The sequence below is a fragment of the Corvus moneduloides genome, chromosome 2 (assembly GCF_009650955.1).
Source record: "Corvus moneduloides isolate bCorMon1 chromosome 2, bCorMon1.pri, whole genome shotgun sequence".
Taxonomy (NCBI): domain Eukaryota; kingdom Metazoa; phylum Chordata; class Aves; order Passeriformes; family Corvidae; genus Corvus; species Corvus moneduloides.
This window is the reverse complement of record NC_045477.1, coordinates 71,216,570-71,236,707: the sequence shown is the minus strand read 5'-3', so window position 1 is coordinate 71,236,707 and position 20,138 is coordinate 71,216,570. Positions and strand designations below refer to the sequence as shown.

General features: G+C 36.1%; 1 protein-coding gene across 1 annotated transcript in view; it reads left to right on the top strand.

Moving 5' to 3' along the window:
* The window catches only part of MYCBP2 (MYC binding protein 2), a 382,709-nt gene that overhangs the window by 36,026 nt on the left and 326,545 nt on the right, over positions 1-20,138 (top strand). The window contains 18 exon segments of the mRNA XM_032099995.1: positions 1,458-1,482; positions 1,485-1,610; positions 2,951-3,147; positions 3,367-3,375; positions 3,377-3,422; positions 3,425-3,451; positions 3,454-3,608; positions 3,862-3,933; positions 5,767-5,863; positions 10,291-10,364; positions 11,533-11,671; positions 12,279-12,355; positions 13,891-14,095; positions 15,000-15,164; positions 15,864-16,022; positions 16,493-16,697; positions 17,370-17,515; positions 18,245-18,346. Of these exon segments, the coding sequence (XP_031955886.1) occupies positions 1,458-1,482; positions 1,485-1,610; positions 2,951-3,147; positions 3,367-3,375; positions 3,377-3,422; positions 3,425-3,451; positions 3,454-3,608; positions 3,862-3,933; positions 5,767-5,863; positions 10,291-10,364; positions 11,533-11,671; positions 12,279-12,355; positions 13,891-14,095; positions 15,000-15,164; positions 15,864-16,022; positions 16,493-16,697; positions 17,370-17,515; positions 18,245-18,346 (2,026 nt within the window).

Genomic DNA, 20,138 nt, shown 5'->3' with positions numbered 1-20,138 from the left:
TCAGATGTTTAACCCAAAACCTGTGCAGAATTGACAACATCCCAGCAGAACTATCTGTTATTGATTTCTACTGTAGTGGAAGTTCACCAAACTTTTTTTTCCACTGTTACGTTCTCTACTTTCTCTAGCTGCCTCTGTCAGCTCCTTGATGAGGTCTTCTGTCTGAAGATTGTGAAGAATAAAATAAACTCAGTTTCTCTCAAAGACACTGTAACTGAACAGAAAGGGCATTTCTAAAAATGTACTACAGTGTATTTTATTTTTTAGCCTTCAGGGTGATGGTGAGTTTTGAATCCTGGAAAAAAACATCATGCCATGATTATGCTGAAATGTGTTTTCCCCCCACTCCATTGCAGATGTAAAATGTAAGGTGCAATTTTCAGGAAATTTGCTGTTGTGTTTTGAAGACTTGACTTGGTTTTGTTCTTATCTTTACTCCAAGAGTAAAATAGATGGTAAAATAATTTCTGAAAGACTGGAATCAAATTGAATGTCAGCAAAGACAGTTACAAGGCATCCAGTAGAACTTAAAGCTGACTGCCAGAATATATATGTTTTAAGCATGAGTGGCAGTTGCATTAATGATGTTATTTATTTCACATTTCAGTCTTTTTCCTTAGATTTTACTCAGGAGAGAGTCTCTGTTAAACGCTAAACATGGGGGCTCTACTCCTGACCAAAACACATAGGGAAGTTTTCAAGATACAGTTGCATATTTGTAATGAGGTAACCTTCCTCTCTTTTCTCATCATTATTAAATGCAGAGTTTGAGAAAGAAGTGCGAGGGAGCAGTCAGTAGAGAGAAGCATGACTGTAACCTCAGAATAGTCAGGAATTCTAAATGGGAAAGTTAGAGATGGCTATAACAGGGCTTTACACGTTCTATTAGTTTGGCTCCATGCATGTCTGTGATGAGTAGATACGGCGTTTTAGTGACAAGCAATTAATCTTTGTTTTTGTCACTATATAAAGAATAATCTCAGAGGCTTTGGAGGGGAAAGTGCTAGAGCTGCCAGTATCAGCTGTCAAACATATTGTCATTCAGGTTGCGAAGCCAGGTTGCAAGACCATTCTAGTTTGGTGGCTCGCATTAATGAGCAAGGAAAAAGAAGATTGTCAAATAAAGTGTGAACTGGATAGAAATTAGAAGGGCTCAAAGGCACAGTTTGCCTTTTATTGTGCAAAAAATGTTAAGTTTCCTTATTCTTTCAGGAAACTATTACTCTGCTTAGATATGCTCTTTTATGTAGTGGCTGACTTACGTGCAATATTTGCTGGTATGGTTGTATAGGTGGGTTCTTAATTTTGGTTCTCGTTTGAATTAACACTGTGTTTTATATTATAACTCTTTATATGAGTAATTGTCTTGTTCCGTGAACATTGGGTTATACTTTTGTTAATGAAGATCTAAAAATATTATATTGACAGCTCTTCTTAAAAAATCTCTACTTCTCTAGATCATTGAAGTTGGATTGTGTGAAGTCTTGAATTGATAAAGGAGACAAGATTTTCTCATCCATCCTTGTGTCTCAGGAGCCTACAAGCCCTGCTTAATGTGCTCCAAGGTCAGCAACCAGAAGGCCTTCAATCAGAGCCTCCTGAAGTCCTAGGTAATATCTCATCTGTTACTGTATTTTTATTAACATACATCTGTTACTGTGTTGGGCAGAAGAAAATGGTTCTTAGCAAGTATTTGTGAGATAGTAACATGTTTGTTCTCAACTGACTGACTTGATTCTGGAGTGTAAGCTCCTTATGTTGCTTAAGTAGTACAGTACTTCCTCAGCATTAATCTTTTCTAGAACAGGAATATTGGCATGTAAAGGTGAATATGCAGGGTTTCACTGAAACAGTAAACCTTACAGCCTTACAAATTTGGATTTACTTGTCTTACTGAAGCATAAAATACTTGGTCTTATTGGAAAGAATATAGTTCTAGGGTGAATTTCTCCTCCAATCTGCTGTGTGATCTATAGCTTAGATATTTAATGTTGTAATTTATGTGAAGTTGCTAAGCAGAGTGTCAGAATTCTTGTTTTTATTTTCTCTGGCCATCCCAAAGCTTCCCTGAAAATTAATTTTCTTTTTAATGATATTGAAAATAAAAGTTGAACTCCTGATGCCTTTGAGAGCATGATTGACTATATCCTTTAAGTTAAAATCCCAGTATCTTTTGTTGGTTCATAGTTTTTACTGGTTTATAGAACTGCAGAGAAGTCTAGGCTGTAGCCTGTGTTGTTTAAAAATAATTCTAAAAAGTCTTTAGACTTCATGTATTTTTTCATATTTTATGACTTAACAGTATTCCATTTCCAAAGATAGTAATTTTGCTACAGAAAGCTTTTTATTTTGTATTGATGCATTAGAGTATTAAAAAGTTACAAAGAAGACTTTTTGATTACTGCCTTAGTGGTTAGTTGTATCTGCTCTCAAGAAAATTTAGATGGATTTCTGTTCACACCTTGATTGTTACAGATGTTCACCACCAACAGTGCTTGGAAAGAGGCATATGATCAAACAATTTTCAAGCCTTGATTTGAAATGCTCATTTCTGTGAAATGGTTGTGCTTCAACATGGGTAATAGTCATAAAGAGTAGACGAGTTTGGTCAGGACCTACACCTTATCTCAGTGATTAAGGTTATACTGAATAGGCAGGTCAAATAACACTTTCCGGCCATTTCTTGTTAATGTGTTCCACTGTGACAGGAGGGACTTGTAGGTTTCTTCTTTGGCCATGGTGATTATCTAGACTTTATGTTTTCAGGCTGTAAAGAATGAAAAGTTTAGCATAATTTAGGTTTATTTAATTAAGATGCTTTTCTGTCTGAAATTAGCTCTAAACATAATGGCTGAGGAATGTATTTTCCTAGTTTAATTTCCCATTGATAGTTAAATTATTTTGTATAATTTTGTGACTTGTCTGTGTAATGGTTGTGTTTTATCTGCAGAATCTCTGTTCCAGCTGCTTCTGGAAATAACTGTCCGTAGCACGGGAATGAATGACAGTACAGGACAGTCCTTGACAGCACTTTCCTGCGCTTGCCTCTTCAGTTTGGTGGCTGCCTGGGGAGAGACAGGAAGGACGTTGCAAGCAATCTCTGCAATCCTCACCAATAATGGCAGCCATGCTTGTCAGACTATTCAGGTCTTGCACTAAAACTTCTCTGTATCTGGGAATTTATGTAAATGAGTTCTTCTCATGAGTTCTGAGAAGATCTGCTGTTTAATTCTGTTACCTTATTTCCCCTCACTTTTTTTTGAGATGAGTAGGTATTTCTTTCTCTCTTGAGTTGGAGATAGAAAAGAAAATACAATATTTTAAAAATTGTCATCTTTTTCACTCACTATTTCTTTTACTGTTTAGGTGCCAACCCATTTTAAACTCTCTTCAGCGGAGTGTACAGGCAGTTCTGGTGGGCAAATCCAAATCCAGGACTGGTTCAGTAATGGGATAAGAAGGCAGCCTTGATGCACAAATGGCCATTGAAAGAAATATCTGTAGATGAAGATGACCAGTGCCTACTTCAGAGTGATGGTTTTTTCCTCTATCTCTTATGTAAAGATGGACTTTACAAAATTGGCTCTGGATATAGCGGGACAGTGAGGGTAATGTGGCTGCTTCTTGTCTGATGAGTGATACTTAATATTTTAATTTAACTTTTATGATGTCCTGTTTCCATGGAGAATCTTACATAGCTTACCTAATCATCAGTTCTATTACAGTTTGTGATGATTTCTGTGACAATTTGACAGCATTTTCTTAGAATTTTCACTTCTCAATATGGTTGAAGACATTATTTAGATGTGTTGAGTTTTCACTCTAATATTTGTTAAATGATGGAAGTTTTTTGCTTTTCAGGGCCATATATACAATTCTACATCCCGCATCAAAAACAGAAAAGAAAAAAAGTCTTGGTTAGGCTATGCTCAGGTAAGTGAATACTTAAAACATAAAATGTGTGGCCCTCCTCATCCCTCATGAGTAGTTTAAGTAGACCCTGGCTTAGAGTAAGCTTACATGGATATTTTATCATTCCTTTGGCTTTCATTATAAAAATAAATTTCTTGGTACTGGCTCCTAAGTTATAGAAGGTGATGGGCCTGTGATTGTACTGGCCTATAGAAAGGAGTAATGAAGTGTCCTTGCTTTGTCACTGTAAAGACTTTGGCAAAATACGAAGGTTTAGCACATCAGTTTATGAACTGTACAGTCAATTGATGTGTGTTTCTAAGAGCATGTCAGTGGATGTAAAAAAGTGCTGTTCCAACAAATATGTAAAAAAATACTTGAGATATCTGTTTATGAAAATAAATTGACTTTAGAACATCTGCAGTAAAATAAGTAAATGCTGTTTTGGTTGGGGGAGGATTGAGCACGTGTAAACAGTAACTAGAGATAATTGTTGACTTTGTCATTGTGGACTTAACTGTACTTGGATGGTTTGGGTTTTTTAGAGTTAGTTTCTGGAATATCAACCACTTTTTCTTACACCTTTATTATTCATTATAAGAAACCCTCAAAACATACCAAAAAAATGTATTTCAGAGAACAATTAATGCACTTAATTTTTTAACCAGTGAACAATTTTTATTGTATATTTACTATTAAGTGAGTGATCTCATTGTCCCAGTGTGATTTTTAGTATACTCCTTGCCATGCTTTCGAAGTGAAATTGTTTGTTACAAATGTATGTTCTGTCACTGCAGTTCCCGTGTGTGTATGTGTATATATATAGATATACACACACACATGTGGAACCTGGTTTTATTTAGCGTAAAAGCAGATCACCAAAAGGTACGCTGGCACAAAACAAATGGGCGTGGATGCATTCATTCTGGAGCCTGTTTTACAAGTTTGGAAAGGAACAGGATTCATGTGGTTTCACTATGTAGTGTTACATGTTTGGACATCCTGTACATAACTATAAATATATGTGATGCTTTTTGAGTGCTTGTACAGGTGTATGCACTCACACAGTGGCTACAGCCAAAGGCACTGCAGTTTGGACAAGTGTCATTTTGGGGCTATATTTATAGAAAGTGTGTAACTTGCACTTACAGCTGGTTATGTGTCCATAAAAGAGAGAAAATGTGTCCTTAGTGTCATTTCTCTTCAGGTGCTTGGTTAACTTAAATTAAAGTGATTTTTCTTACTTCATCGTATTAGTTATTTTTAGATTGAAGCTTTTCTATCTGCTTTAATGCTCTCTGCTTACTTTATGTGGGCTTGTTTTTTCTCATTACACCAAGATTCATTTATCCAGTAGTTTTCGATGGAAGAAGGTGTGTTAGTGTGGGAGTCAGTCGTTAGTTAATATTTTTTTAATCTGGTTTTTAATGGATATATTAATATGCCCTAATGATTGCCCTTCTCTATAGGGTAACATTATCTATCACCCTCCTGGAATTGCTGTGACTATTTTGTTGATTTGAAAAGTGGGGACAAAACCACCAGTTTTTGCTGTGGCTTTGAATTGTATACAGATCTAAGTAACAGAATTAATATGCGGGGCTTCAGAAGTTATATACAAGCTTCAGCATGCTAATCTACAGCATGTAGTAAGTGGAGGAAGGGAGTCAAATTTCCATTTTTGATGTGGAATTTGATTAGTAGAAAAAATGTTGAGCATTGTTTGATGTTAAAAGTTTCCAGAATTTTAAAACAGTATCTAAAGTAATGGTTAAATTTTTTCCCTTTTAACACCTGTTGATATATTTAAGAACATTTTCATACCTATATATATATTTTTTTTGCTCTTGCCAGGGCTATTTATTATATAGAGATGTGAATAATCACAGTATGACAGCCGTAAGAATAAACCCTGAAACTTTAGAACAAGATGGTACAGTTGCTTTGCCAGGTAAGAACCTTCAGATAAGAGAAATTTGGTATAGTTTGCTGTTTATATTCTGTGTATTTTCAGGCAAGCAGAAGAGAAACTGAAAGATTTTGAGGTCATAGATACATTGGTTTTGACTTTGCTTTACTTTAGACCAGCCTCAGTATTTCACTTAGTGGCCTTGCATCTTACTCCAATTGCTGGAAGAATATTGCAACATTTTTAGAATATGTGATCATCTTAATTTAAAGACTACAAGAGCTTAAATTCTTTCCTAAAAAATTTTATTTCTTTCTGATTTGAACTTGGAGTATTTGGCTCACATATGACTGTTGCCAGGATCTCTTACATGTAGGCAGTTACAAACTATGAACAAAACCATTTGGTTTTTTAATAAGGTAAAAATATATCCAAAAAGCAAAGGCAGTTAATGAACACTGATGGACCATGCTTCTGATGTTTATATTGCTGGTGGATTTTGGTTTATTTGTTTGGGGATTTTTAAAATTTTGGGTGGTTTTGGTTGGGGTTTGTCTGTTTTGTGGAGGGTTGTTTGGTTTCATTTTGTTGGCCTTTTTCGGAGGAGCCTCATAACATCAGTCTGTTTAAAGAAGGAGGATGTTCCTGGAACACGGCCTTCTAGTGAAATCCATCTGTTCTTAGCTACTCACATAAACAGTAGAAGGACACAAGAATACTATTTGGTCAAACAATGACAGGCTTATTCTGTAGATCAGAAGAAAGATTTTGTTTCATTCTGACAAAAATAAGAAACCAGTGGGTTCTTATTTGATTGAAACCTCAGGAAAGTTCTCTAGGATTTTTGTCTTTAAAACACAAATAGTAATTTTTTAAACAAGTTCTGAATGTTGAATCTAGTCCATGCAACCTTCTGCACATCCTTAAAGTATGGATGTCTTTTTAAGCTGCTTGTGTTCTTTGTGGGGCTGTATGACATATTTCAGTGAGAGTACATTCAAGGACCTGAAAAAATGCCTTTCAGAGTGATTTTTCAACTTTCTTCACCTCGGGGTGTCTTCTTATAGGAGTAGGGTTCTTTGATGTCCTTAATTATGTTACCATTTTTAAACAAATCAGTGTTATTCATGCAAGTCTTGAGAGAGACTTGAGCACATTTAAAGTCTACCCTTTGGAGCTGTTAGCTTGCTTTTGCAAATCTCAGTGACAAGTGTCATTCTGCAAGACTGCCTTGTATTTATACTATAAAAAAGACACAAATTAAGTGAGAATGTGCCTTCTCAAAAAATTGCAAAAGCAAATCTTACAGCTTTGGGAATACCCATTCAGAAATTTCTCAAACTATTTTGCATGGTTGCATTTTGTGTGATTTGTGATGGTGTCAAAGTAGATGTTAAATGTTCTTTGTAACTCCAGTCCTTTGTATTTCAGTCCTTGAGCTTTGCTGTTTTGGTTTGTGCACTTCTACACATTTATCTCAGTGTGTTATTGTGAGCAGATATGACCTTGTTCTTTTGCCTAGGACAAATTCCAAAGGGTCCACTTCAGTTATTTTGTTTTACCATTAGGGGGGAAAAAAAAAAAAAATGAAGGTAGGGGGCAGATGTCTGACCTGGTGAAAACTCGGTGGGTACATAACTCTGGATAGTAGTGGCTACCCCACTGAAATGGTGACTTGCAATTTGTTCTAGTCCTGAAAAGCCATGCTGGGTAGAACTAGAGGCCTTGCTAACAGCTGAACACAGCAAATATTTGCTCCTAGTTGGTATGGTATTCAGACATGGCTCTATCTGGAATTAATCTCTTTCAGATGCCTGGGCTGGTGATAACACATTTGAAAAAGGTGCTAGAATTTATTCATACAGGGGAGGCATAGATTAGGAGCTTGGTACGAGATGTGGTTAGAAGTGATCCTAGATAGAAGTCACAGGACCTTAGAAAAGTCAGAGAATTACGGGAACGTTATTTTCTGCTTTCTCAAACAGTAGGATCCATCAGCTTCTTGAAACTATAGACTTCTATTTTTGAAGGGTAATCTTTTCACTGTGATAGATGATCTTGCAAATCCAGCCTTATATCTGGAACTACCAGGCTGTGTGTCAACATTCTTGTATCTAATGCCTTTGCCAAGATTTGTACACTGTACCTGAGTTGTGCATCTGTTTTCTCAGTCCCCATATATCATAAAAGAATGTCTGAATTCCTTGAGAATTTACTAGGTGACTGGACCTGAATTTACAGAGGTTTTAGTCTTCACCATTTCTCTCAACAGTAATGCTGACTGCATACCTTAAACCAGTTTGTCTTCAGCTGAAGAAATTGCAGTCACATGGTATATGGTTTTATAGTTCTTTGAAATTGCAAGTTAGTATCTTAGGGTCAGGACTATTCCCTTAGTGTGAAAAGTACTGCTAGCTGAGGGTAGCCTAGATGACCTCAAGGCCTGCATTATTAGCAGGTGCAGAATGCGCAATATGAATGTGGAAGTGGTGCTTGACAGTCATCTTCCCTTGAAGCCTCTAAGAAGGCTGTGATTAACAGATGTCTGTAGTTATGTATTCTTAGTAAAATATAAACCCTTTCTCTTTATAGCAGTCTCCAGACAGAAGCCTTAGTTATCCTCATCTCCATAGTAATTTCCAAAGTCAGACTGAATAAGATTTAGGCTTGATCATACGAGCTCCTTCCTAACTGAGACACTATACTGGCCTGGTTTTTCTCGATACTCCCATTTGCCTTCCATTTTTTACTCTTCCCATTAATTTGGTATGTAGTGCTGGGCCTGGATGTTATGTAATCAAGTGCTAATTTTTAGGACATCTTCTGGAGAACATGTATTAAAAAATCCAAAAGCATTCCTGTTCCAGATTTCCTCTTTGAACAGATCTACTGTAGGAACAACCCCCAGAAATGTTTGCTGGGAGACTCAGCTCTTCTTGAAATGACTCAAGCAATAGGCTAAATAATGTGATATGGACCCACTGGTGGCCAGAATGTGCTGTTTCCTTGGCTGTTCTGCTTGTGTGAGCGTGTAATTTTCAGTCATTCAAGGAATCTTAATGTTTACCCACTTCCTGTAACCTTTAGAGAAATGTCATTTTAGATTAGTTTTGGAACTTCTCATCCAGTTACTGATACTTCTTTTGTTTTATCACTAATACAACTTTGCAGCATAGAAAATTAGTAGTGTTATCTGCCTCTGGTTGTTAAATCTGAGATTATTTTTGAGACAGCAATATTTCAAACTTCAGCGTTGCTGCTGCCATTCTCCATCATGCTTGCTGCGTACCCTCTGTGATTCATACCCGGGTGTGCTCTAAGGGGAAGGAAGGTTGTCTACTTTTGGTACTTTGCTTCCAGATGTGAGAATTACAGAAAGCTTTCTAATGCATATTCTCTTCCTCGTAAGATACTGTATTGGACTGGGCAGTATATCAGGAAAAAGTAAACAAGTTGATGGGTTTTGTGGGGTGTTTTCAGCTGTTTTATTTTTAATGCTGGAGGCAGGTAGCAAAAAAACAGCAAACTTGCTGGTTATTCTAGAAAGACATTTTTTGTGCTTCATTTAGCATTAAAGTTATTAAATAAAATGCTAATACTGGATCTTTGTTCAGGCTATGAAGCAAATATTTGGAGTGTAAAGTGGCTGTCCTGTAGTATTTTTGGAAGAGGTCTCTTTCCTGCATGTAATCAATGAGACAAACACCTTACCATGTGATACCAATCTCTTTGCCAGTAGCTCCATCAACAGAGCAGGAAGGAAAGAAGAAATGGTGTAGGGACACAGGTTTAAACTTGCAGAGAAAGTGGTCTTTTTCTTTTTTTTCCCTTCTAATTTGGGTAGAATTCTTTCCCTACCATTTTTCTTGGAATTAGCTGACCTATTTTCAATAAATTAGTGATGTATTCAAGTATATACTTCATAGTTTTCAAAAATCCCCTAGATTTTCAGTTAACAGTTTGGTGAAATTTATAAATCATGAAAAAAATGAGATCAGTCATGAAAACAATGGTTTATTTACTTCTGTAGGTTTTATATACTGGACTGAGGAAACGTTTCTTTAAAGATAATGGTCTTTATAAAAAAAAGTCTTTGGGGAAGGAGACTCAATAGTCATGGAAAATTTGAATTTAGTTGTGTTATAATAGTTTAGAATATGCCTCACAGGTGATCACTGAATGGGTTGTTTTTGCAGTTAAATATTGGGCTGTAACCACTTATATTTCATACAGTGGAAAGTGCCGTAATAATTCCTACGGGAACTAAGGAGAATTACATGCTTTTGGTGAGACAGGAGGTCTTAGTGTAAAATAACACATTATCAGAACAGTATATATGATCTCATTTTAGACAAAGTAGAACTCTCATAATCTGATTGGAGTGAAAATGAATTAGACAAAAGCAGAGGTTAGTGTGTATATGTATGCTAATATAAACTGATGCAGTGCACTTCATCTTTCTCTCACAGATTGTCATACTGAAGGGCAGAATATCCTTTTCACAGATGGAGAATATATTAATCAAATTGCAGCATCTAGAGATGTAAGTTTTACAAATGATGGGCAAACTATTTTTCTCTCAACTGTGGTTTTATTTTATAGTAGTTACAGCTTCCTTTTTGCTTCATGTTTGCTTTTTCTTCACTAACACAACTAAGGGAGAAATCCATGTAACTAGAAATAATGAGAAACTGCTATATCTCCTGCATAAAAAGCAGTATTTTAGTATTTGTTTCACACAGTTTTGATTTGTGATGGATTTTTTAAACTTTTCAGGTAAGTTTTAAGAAAAACTCCATTGCTCTTTCAGGAAAAAACATCTTAGACATTGATAATATCTTTCTAACATGTTCTACCAGGCTCTTTGTGGGATAACCTTTTTAAGCTTAATGATAAACTTTGTTCCTGATAAAATTTCCTGTAATTGCTTTGGAAATTGTTGGGGCATTTCAGCCAGTTTTAATAGAAGAGATAGGAAATATACTACATTGCAGTAGGAAATATACTACATTCCATTAGATTCTTGTGTGAAAATTTCCTGTTGGCCAAAGCTGTGGAAGCCCAAAGAACTGCTCCTACTAGGGACAAAACCATAGTGGTGATTGTATGATTTTTTTCAGCAGACAGTTACTATGTTTTTAGTTCTGGTGTGGTTTTTGGTAGTGAGAAATCTGTAAAACAGGGAGGTGGTGAGACTGAGTTGTCAAAAGATGCCAAACATCAACTGTAAGAAAACCAGAATTAATCCATTTTCCTCCTAACAGAAAAACTGTTAGATTTTTTGGTTTTTAAATAGGGCCAGATGAAGATACTCCAGACTTGTAAACAGAAAACTGTTCTAGATACTCTTTACAGCAGTCACTGCATGCAGAATTTTGGGTTCTGAATCAGGAGAAGTTGAGGGCTTGAAAGATAGATGTAAATGGTTACAAAAGTAAGATTTCTACAGCAGTTCACTACTTTTATAGTGCTCATAGCATTTTCATAGAACTCAATATATGTTTAAGGTGTCAGATACTTAATTCAGCTTGTCCTGATGGCCACTTTCTTCTTTTCTCCTCTGTAGTAAATGTTACATTATAATAAATGTTACATTATCAATGTGTCCTCTGACAGTTTACTCTGAAATAATACTGTGTTGATGCACTTAGGACTGGTAAATTAATGCATTCATTATACAGTATAAAGTGGGTTTTTTGTATTTATTGCAGGATGGCTTTGTAGTGCGAATATTTGCCACGAGTACTGAGCCAGTATTGCAACAAGAACTGCAGCTTAAGCTTGCAAGAAAATGCTTACATGCCTGTGGCATCTCGTTGTTTGATCTGGAGAAAGATTTGCACATTATCAGTAAGTTCTTTTCTTTGAAGCTTAATGACAAGTCTGTTATTCAAACAATGGAGGTGGAACACTGCCCTTCCCTTTGGCTCTGTGATGTGCAGGAGGGTATAGCTCCATGATAAACACATAGAGGTGTTTGAAATTGTTTAAGCCTTATTTGACTCAGAGTCAAATCCATACACCCATTTTGAACCACCTTTCTGTCTAGTACTACTCATGGTTTTCTAGTATTTCCCTTCAGTTGTATAATAAATATATAATTGTTTGAAGCTTGGACTTTATAAAACATAGTTAAGCTGTGGAACTCCTTGCTGTGGGTCAAAGTTAACAAGTTACAAGAACCACTGACTCGATAAAAGGAAAAAAGCATCACATTGGAAAACACGTTTGCATCAGAATTTGAGGTGAAGAATTGTTAGTATATATGAAGGTATTCTGAAAAAATATCACTTGGCCTTTGCTTTGTGGTATTTTTGCTCTGTCGAGCCTGCTTTTGGCTTTATCAGAATAAAAAAAGAAGCCTATTTAGCTACATGGACCAGCAGAGTTGCATAGGTAACTGATCTGAAAAACTGCCTGGTTGAACTGTTCAGTTAACACAATCTTACTTGCACAGGTACAGGGTTTGATGAGGAATCAGCTGTCCTTGGTGCTGGGAGAGAGTTTGCACTGATGAAAACTGCTAGTGGAAAGGTACTGAAAATGTCCTGTGGTAAATAGCAAATTGCACCAATAGATGTCTGTGTTTTTTTAATTTAATCATTATTTTCCATAGTTCCTTTTTGCCTTTTCAGTGTGTTAGAATGTATGTCTATGACTGTATCCAAATATATTTTTCAGAGCCAGCTTTAAAACATAAAAGGCAAATAGTTATTTAAAAGCATAAACAGATAGTTGGAGCCCCTGAGAAATCCATAACTTGAATTTATAGGATTTTCTACAGTCAGTCTCACAATGAAGGGCTTTGTTTTAAATTTGGGAAACAAAATTGCCTTTTGTCTACAAATTGTGTTAGCACCTTTGCAAATTTTACCACCTCATAACTTTCCACAGTCTGACCGTAGTAATTTATTTAAATCCCATCCTGATTTTTTTTCGGATCTTCTACAGAATTATTGATCCCCTGTGCAGATTTTTCAGTTGATTTCTTTAAACTTCCTCTTAATGATTTGATGTGTTGGTTCTGTTCAGTAGAGACTTTTTTAGAGGCATTTGCATATTTATGGAAATTTAGAAATAATACTGTCACTGACTCTTTACATTATTTACTGTGTTTCTGTGTCAGTGTGAAAAACTAATGCTATTTATCTTCTAGAAGCATAGTCTGTAATTTGCACATGTTCAAAATTGTATTGCTTTATTGGAATGAAGGCCTTGCTCTGCTGCTGTCAAAACAGTGGGATTGTTGAAAATTTTAACAAATAAATATTTTTTTAGAATAAAATTTGATGGTATGTAACAGAATTTGATCAAGTAGAACTCTTCAGCATTGGAGGAGAAAGATTAACTTGATCATTCAACTAGCAAAAATGCCTGTTCAGTATAAAATTAACAAATTTTCTGGGTTTGGTGTATAAAGTTGTCTGTTAAGGTAGGAAGTACAATATATAAGGCAATGTAAAATGGCTTTAGGTGCTCCATAAGTTGACATACCAGTTTTATAGAACTGTTGAGTTGCGTGGTTCTAAAGGAAACTTTTTGGTTTGTGTCAGTAATTTTATGTTTGTTCATGTGAAATACATTTTTCTGTTATTTATGTGCTCAATGACCACTGTGCATTTACTAAAAATGGTTTTAAAAGCTGTTGAAGCATATTAAAATATGTAGTAATTTGTTATTTTAAATTGATTTTATTGTTATAATACCATCTTGTCTTTACACGGACCAGACATTTTTGTCAAGTGTTTTAAATGTTTAGTTTCCTCTGAGTAGTTTCTTCTGTTCTTTCTTGTGTGTTCAACTCATCTAGCCAAACAATTATATATGAAAACTCACTCAGTGGCTCAGTAGAAAGCACATTTTGAAACAAGCAGGATCTAATCAGAATGTTTCCCCCATTAAGTCAAAATGGATGGGTTTGAGCTATAGATGTTGAAATGGCATAAACAAAGTCAGGAAGAGTGCTGCGTGGTTTGAAATGAAAGGATTTAAAAACAAGGCAACTTTGAGAATTATGTAAGCTTGAAGTGCTGTGGCATAACTAAAACCGATAAACTTTTTTCTCCTAGATTTATTATACTGGCAAATATCAGAGCCTTGGAATCAAACAAGGTGGCCCTTCAGCTGGCAAGTGGGTTGAACTCCCAATCACAAAATCTCCAAAGATTATTCAGTTTTCTGTTGGACATGATGGCTCACATGCCTTACTTGTTGCTGAGGATGGAAGCATATTCTTCACAGGTTCTGCTAGTAAAGGAGAGGATGGTGAATCAAGTATGTATCATTGCTTGCTTGACCAGTGGTTGGTAACAGCCTCTTAAACAGTTTTTAATTTGAAAAGAATTCCAGAAACATGTAAGCATGCCATTTGTGCTGGAGTTTATGCTGGCCACAAGTCCTGACAACTAGTTCCAAAACCGCTCCCAGCTACAGAATCCAACCTCTGCTTTACCACAGTTTGGATTGTGTGGTAGAAGTACTATTTTAGAGTTGTCCTGAGAAAAGACAGTTGTAAATTTGGTCAAGAGGCCATTCTGTGTGCCTGGGACTTTGAAAAACTGTGGAGCCAAACTTTTGCCTCTTCGCTGTTGTTTTATTGAGCTTTGGAAATGGGTGTTTTGGTGACTGATGGAGAGGTGCATTGATGAGAATTTGTAGAAACAGATCATCTGTGCTTTATTAGGCAGAAATCTTCAGACATTAGAGAAGACAGATTAATTTGATGTTCAGACTAACAAATGCCTCATCAATATAAAACTAACACATTTCCTATTCTCGATTTCTGTAGGTGTGTGTGTAGGTTGAAATAGACTTTGTAAGACAATTAAAGATAGCTTTAGGTGCCCTGAAGCTGTGATCTGCTGTAATACTGAATTAAATACTTCATTTTAGGAAACAGATGGTAGATGATGATGTGGTAGATTAATAAGAATAATTAAAGTGTTTTGAAATACTTGAAGAATCATTTCTAAAAGATACTTATCTAATCATGTCTTTGCTTGCCATTGAATTTTTTGAGAGGAGTCAGTATAATCCAATTAAAATTCGACCAGGAGATTGTACGTATAGTTAGTTGCTTGGTTTTGTTCATTAGCAGTCTGAAAACTTACAAATATCCCTGTGATGATTTTGGGGTTTTTTTGGTAGATTTACTTGTAATTTATTTCTTTATTTAAAGCTAAAAGCAGACGGCAATCAAAACCATATAAGCCTAAAAAAATTATCAAAATGGAAGGAAAGATTGTCATATCTACAGCGTGCAATAATGGAAGCAGTTCTGTAATTTCAAAAGATGGAGAACTCTACATGTTTGGAAAAGATGCCATTTACTCTGATAGTACAAGTAAGTTAATATTGGTCTTTTAAATGGTTTCTCAACTAGAGTAATTGAAATTAGTATGGAAGTTTTTAGCTCATGAAAATGTTTGTGTATTTCTTACTTTCCTAATGTATTTCTGACATTCTGTTGATTCAGACAAATATGACAGAAGGGTAGAAAAAGGCAGTTTCCTGAAGTTCTGTAAAAGAATTTAGCATCAGTGGTGACAAATACCCAAATGAATTCTTCCACTAAGGAGAAGAAAAAAAAATTCACTGGTATTAATCTGACACAAGAAGGCCACACAGGAAAAAGTCACAGAAATGAGATGTGCTTTGCTACAAACAAAGGCTGCTAGAAACCAGGCCTGATACGTTTCTGTGCTCATAAGGTAGCAGGTGATCCTGTACATCACAGTTTAAGTAAAATATTAATGAAATAAACTCCGATGGCTTTATGACTCCTTTAGAATTCTTTTTCAAAACAAGTGATTTGCAGCAGTTTTAGGTTTGCGTTTGGCTTTTCTTTCTTTGCAGGACAAGTGGCCTGGGCCTAGTTCTCCTTTCACTTTTTAGTCTAGCACTTGTTTTTTATATCTGTTGTTTTTCTCCCTTGCTATAAATTTAAAAATTGTCAGTGTCCACTAGCCATTTTGTTACCTCACTGAGTTTTCTTCTTGGCTAGAAAGTGCAATATGTGATTTAAGTGTTTTATGTCTTACAGGTTTAGTAACAGATTTGAAAGGCCATTTTGTGACTCAAGTAGCCATGGGCAAAGCTCACACCTGTGTGTTAATGAAGAATGGAGAAGTTTGGACATTTGGAGTAAATAATAAAGGGCAATGTGGACGAGACACAGGCTCTATGAGCCAGGGAGGAAAAGGTGTGGAACCTTGATTTTTTTTTTTTTTTTTCCTTTTCTTTTGTGTGCTGGCAAATATCAGAAGTGAAAAAAAAGCTAAACATTTAGTTATAAAATGTAATTACAATGCTAAAGCTTGAATACATGCAACGTGCTTAAAAAAGTCAAGCATGCCCATGCACAGAGAGGTTTCAAGATAGTCACTGTGCTGGCTGAGCAGGCAAATCAGGCAGTCCTTTTGAAACCTGATCTGTGAGTGTTCTTCAGAGCTTCAGCAGTAAGCCACTGTTCATAGACACATAGAATAGTTTGAGGTGGAGGGGATCATTTAAAGGTCATTTAGTCCAACCCCCTGGCAATGGGCAAGGACATCTTGAGCTAGATCAGGTTCCTCAGAGCCCTGTTGAACCTGTCCTTACCTCTCTGGGTAACCAGAACCCTCTCTGTTGGCCTCAGAAAGCAACTATTTGATATTTCAATATCTTAATAAGGTTTTGGAGTTGAGAACATGGCAACAGCAATGGATGAAGACCTGGAAGAGGAACTGGATGAAAAAGATGAGAAGTCCATGATGTGTCCTCCAGGCATGCATAAATGGAAGCTGGAACAGTGTATGGTGTGCACTGTATGTGGAGATTGCACAGGCTATGGAGCCAGCTGTGTTAGTAGTGGGCGTCCTGACAGAGTACCTGGAGGGTAAGGAAATGTGTGGAAGTGTGTGTGGTACAGTGTGTTGGAAAGCACTTGTTGAATGGGAACTGAGTTGAAATTTCCATCTAAGTAACGTTATAGCTAAACATATAGTTGTATGTGCTTTTAAAATCGGAAATGGCTTAAAATTTCTGTAAATAGCTTGTAGTAGCTGTAGGTGATTTAGTTTTAAAAGCTTTTTTTTTACTTTAGCGTGTAGTTCTTTACTAGAAGCTGTTGGATATGAACACCACTATAATTTCTGTCTCTCGACAGAGCTGCTGGCTCAGGATAACCATTCTTCATCGTTATGATGGAAGTTTTTTGTCTTTGCTGTTCAAACTTTTTTCTGTTACTTCTTAGTTGAGCTGCAGAGGGCCACTGCTTCACCATTACTATTTCTCCAGCATTTTGTGTGCGCATTGTTTCCTTGTTTATGTTTTCATGTGGTATACACTAAATTAAATGAAGAGAAGTTAAAGCTGAGAAATCAATTCAGTGTGTGGTCCTGGCACCATACAACGCAGCTAGGATTTAAACTAGCTGTACTTTCTGTTCATCTCAGGAAAGCTTGCATGTCTGCAGATAGAACAATCTAATAATCTATGTCTTAATTACTGAAGCATCAGTAATGCACAAAAATAAAAAATAGTGATAAGGCAACTCTGTTCGCTACAGAATCTGTGGCTGTGGCTCAGGTGAGTCAGGCTGTGCTGTGTGTGGCTGCTGCAAGGCATGTGCTAGAGAACTGGATGGCCAGGAGGCAAGGCAAAGAGGAATCCTTGATGCTGTAAAAGAGATGATACCTTTAGATCTCTTGCTGGGTAAGTGATACAAAATTAGCAAGATGGCTTTTAATTCTCATTCTTACTGCACCTTTTTTTTCCCCCCTCAGTACATTTGTTTACACACTTTATTATTACAGGACTGTTTTAGTATAATATTGGTAAAATGGTGCTTAACAGTCAGATTTATTTATTGGTGATTTGGCAAAGTGGGATCATTCCGTTAAGTGATCTGTTTTAAGCTTACCCTTACTATAGTCATCTGTGCCACTTTGTAACCTGTGCAGTTATGATACTAATGTTAACACTACAAAGTTGTTCTTGTCCTTTTTGATACCCTGAAAATTTTTCTATAATATTCTTATCAGGATTTAAGCATTCTTTAAATAAAACTTGGCTAATTCACATAAAACCTTTAAAAAATATAAACAGTCGTAGACTTCGTTTAATGATACTTTCTGAAACTTTTTAGAGGAGAATGGAGATAAACCATGCCAACACATAACTAAATATATATGTGTATATGCCTAAGTACTACTCAGTGATGTTGGAATTGTCAGATTCATGAAAACCAGGAAATGAGGAGATAAAGCTTAGAACTCCTCCAAAATTTACTCAAATCCCCTTTTATTTTTTTTATTGTCAGGGCCATGTAAAGAGTAGCTAGTAAGTTAGGTTTTTCAGTTTTCATTTACTTAACTTCTTTTAGGTTTATTGCTACCATAATGATTTTAAGGATAATTTTACATATTTTATTAATCTATTTAGCTGTCCCTGTTCCTGGAGTTAATATTGAAGAACACCTTCAGCTACGACAAGAAGAAAAGCGGCAACGTGTAATTAGGAGACATAGATTGGAAGAAGGAAGAGGTGAGTGCCTTACTGAGAAGAGGCTTGAATAGCTTAAGAAACTTCTGAGTCTGCTTTCTAAGAATGAAAATAGTCCTCCAGTGAGCCTGTACAGTAATCAAACTAAATCAGATCCTAAATAGGTAGCTTATGTAGTAGCCTGCTTTTAGAAAATCGGGGAAAATATATGTGTTTAACAAAGTCTATACGTAAGAATCAGAATTTTAATGATGGAAAGGAGCATTTTATATCATTTTCCACAGGTCAGTTTGGGTTTTTTTTTTTTCTTGTTTCCTAGTTAAATGATTGTTTTTTAAGTTAAAACATTTTTATATGAAGAGATGAAAAGACTACAAGCCTGTCCCATGCTATTTACCTATTGTATGAATTATCTAATTACTGTACTAAATTATAACTTTTCTGTATTAGCGTAATAGGAGAATATTGATGGAATTAAAAAACAAAACAACACTGCAACATTTCAAAATTCTCTTATGTTTTATCTACCTCATTATTGTTTGTGTGGAAAATCAACAATGTACCTTAACTTTTCAGCACTCTCTGTGTTCTAAAATATCTCAGTGTCTTGTCAAATTAAATTTAAGAAATTTAGACTGACATAAATTGTAACATTTTTTTGAAGCATGATGTGGTTGCTAAGATTATTGTGTGTTGAGAAGAGGAATAACTTTTGGGATGTATGCTCTTTCAAGTTCCTGCTGTTAGTAAACACCACTTTGATTCTTCTTGTATGAATTAGATACTGGTTTTACTTGAATACAAAATGTGCCTTGTAGTCACAATTAATTCTTAGACTGTGCCAGTGAATCTTGTGATACAAATTGTCTTTATTTCACTTGGATTAAGAAATTGCTGGTTTTAACCACAAATAACAACAAGAGAAAGCTTATAGTTGCCTATGCATGTGGGAAAGGGTGGAATATTTATTTTTCTTTGCATCTTTGTGGCTAATTTTAGCTGTGAGGTGAAGAGAGGAAGCCTTTGTTTAGGTCATGTCAGAGCTGCTGCATGCTGCTGGCAAATATTAGTTGCAGTTAACAATTTTTTCTCGAATCCTAATTAAATGCCCAGGCATTATTGAAAGGTGCCGCTGTTCAGCCCATCAGTGATGACAGAGCTGGGAGGTAAATTTCAGTTAAAAGAAAAAGAAGAGTGGCAGAAAAAAATTTACATTTGCTTCTCTTTCTGTGGTTAGAAGTAGAACCAGAGAAACTTATCCCTTCTGTATGCCATCTATTTCAAAAAGCAAAAAAAGATCAGCTGAACAGTATGAGGAATGTATTGTTATGGTTGGTTTTATAGGTGTATGGGTGAAAGGAGGTTGTAGCCGGATGGGGATTGGTCTCTTTTCCCAGGAAACCAGTGACAGGACAGGAGGACAAAGTCTTACGCTGCACCGGGGGAGGTTTAGGCTGGAGGTTAGGAAGAAGTTCTTCATAGAAGGGGTGACTGGGCATTGGAATGGGCTGCCCAGGGAGGTGGTGGAGTCACCATCCCTGAAGGTGTTTAAGGGAAGACTGGATGTGGCACTTAGTACCATGATCTAGTTGATGTGGGGGTGTTTGGTCATAGGTTGGACTCTATGGTTTCAAAGGTCTTTTCCAACCCAGTTGATTCAGTATAGGGACTGTAGCTAAAAAGATACTCTTGGCCAGCTTGTTGCACACATTTGTATTATATTCTCTATCTAAAGAGCATTGAAATCCCATATCTGTGTGGCTGTGGGAGGTAGTGGGTGTGCCAGTCCAGAAGGATTTGTTTGGTTCAGAGTGACTTCTTGTGATAAAGCTGG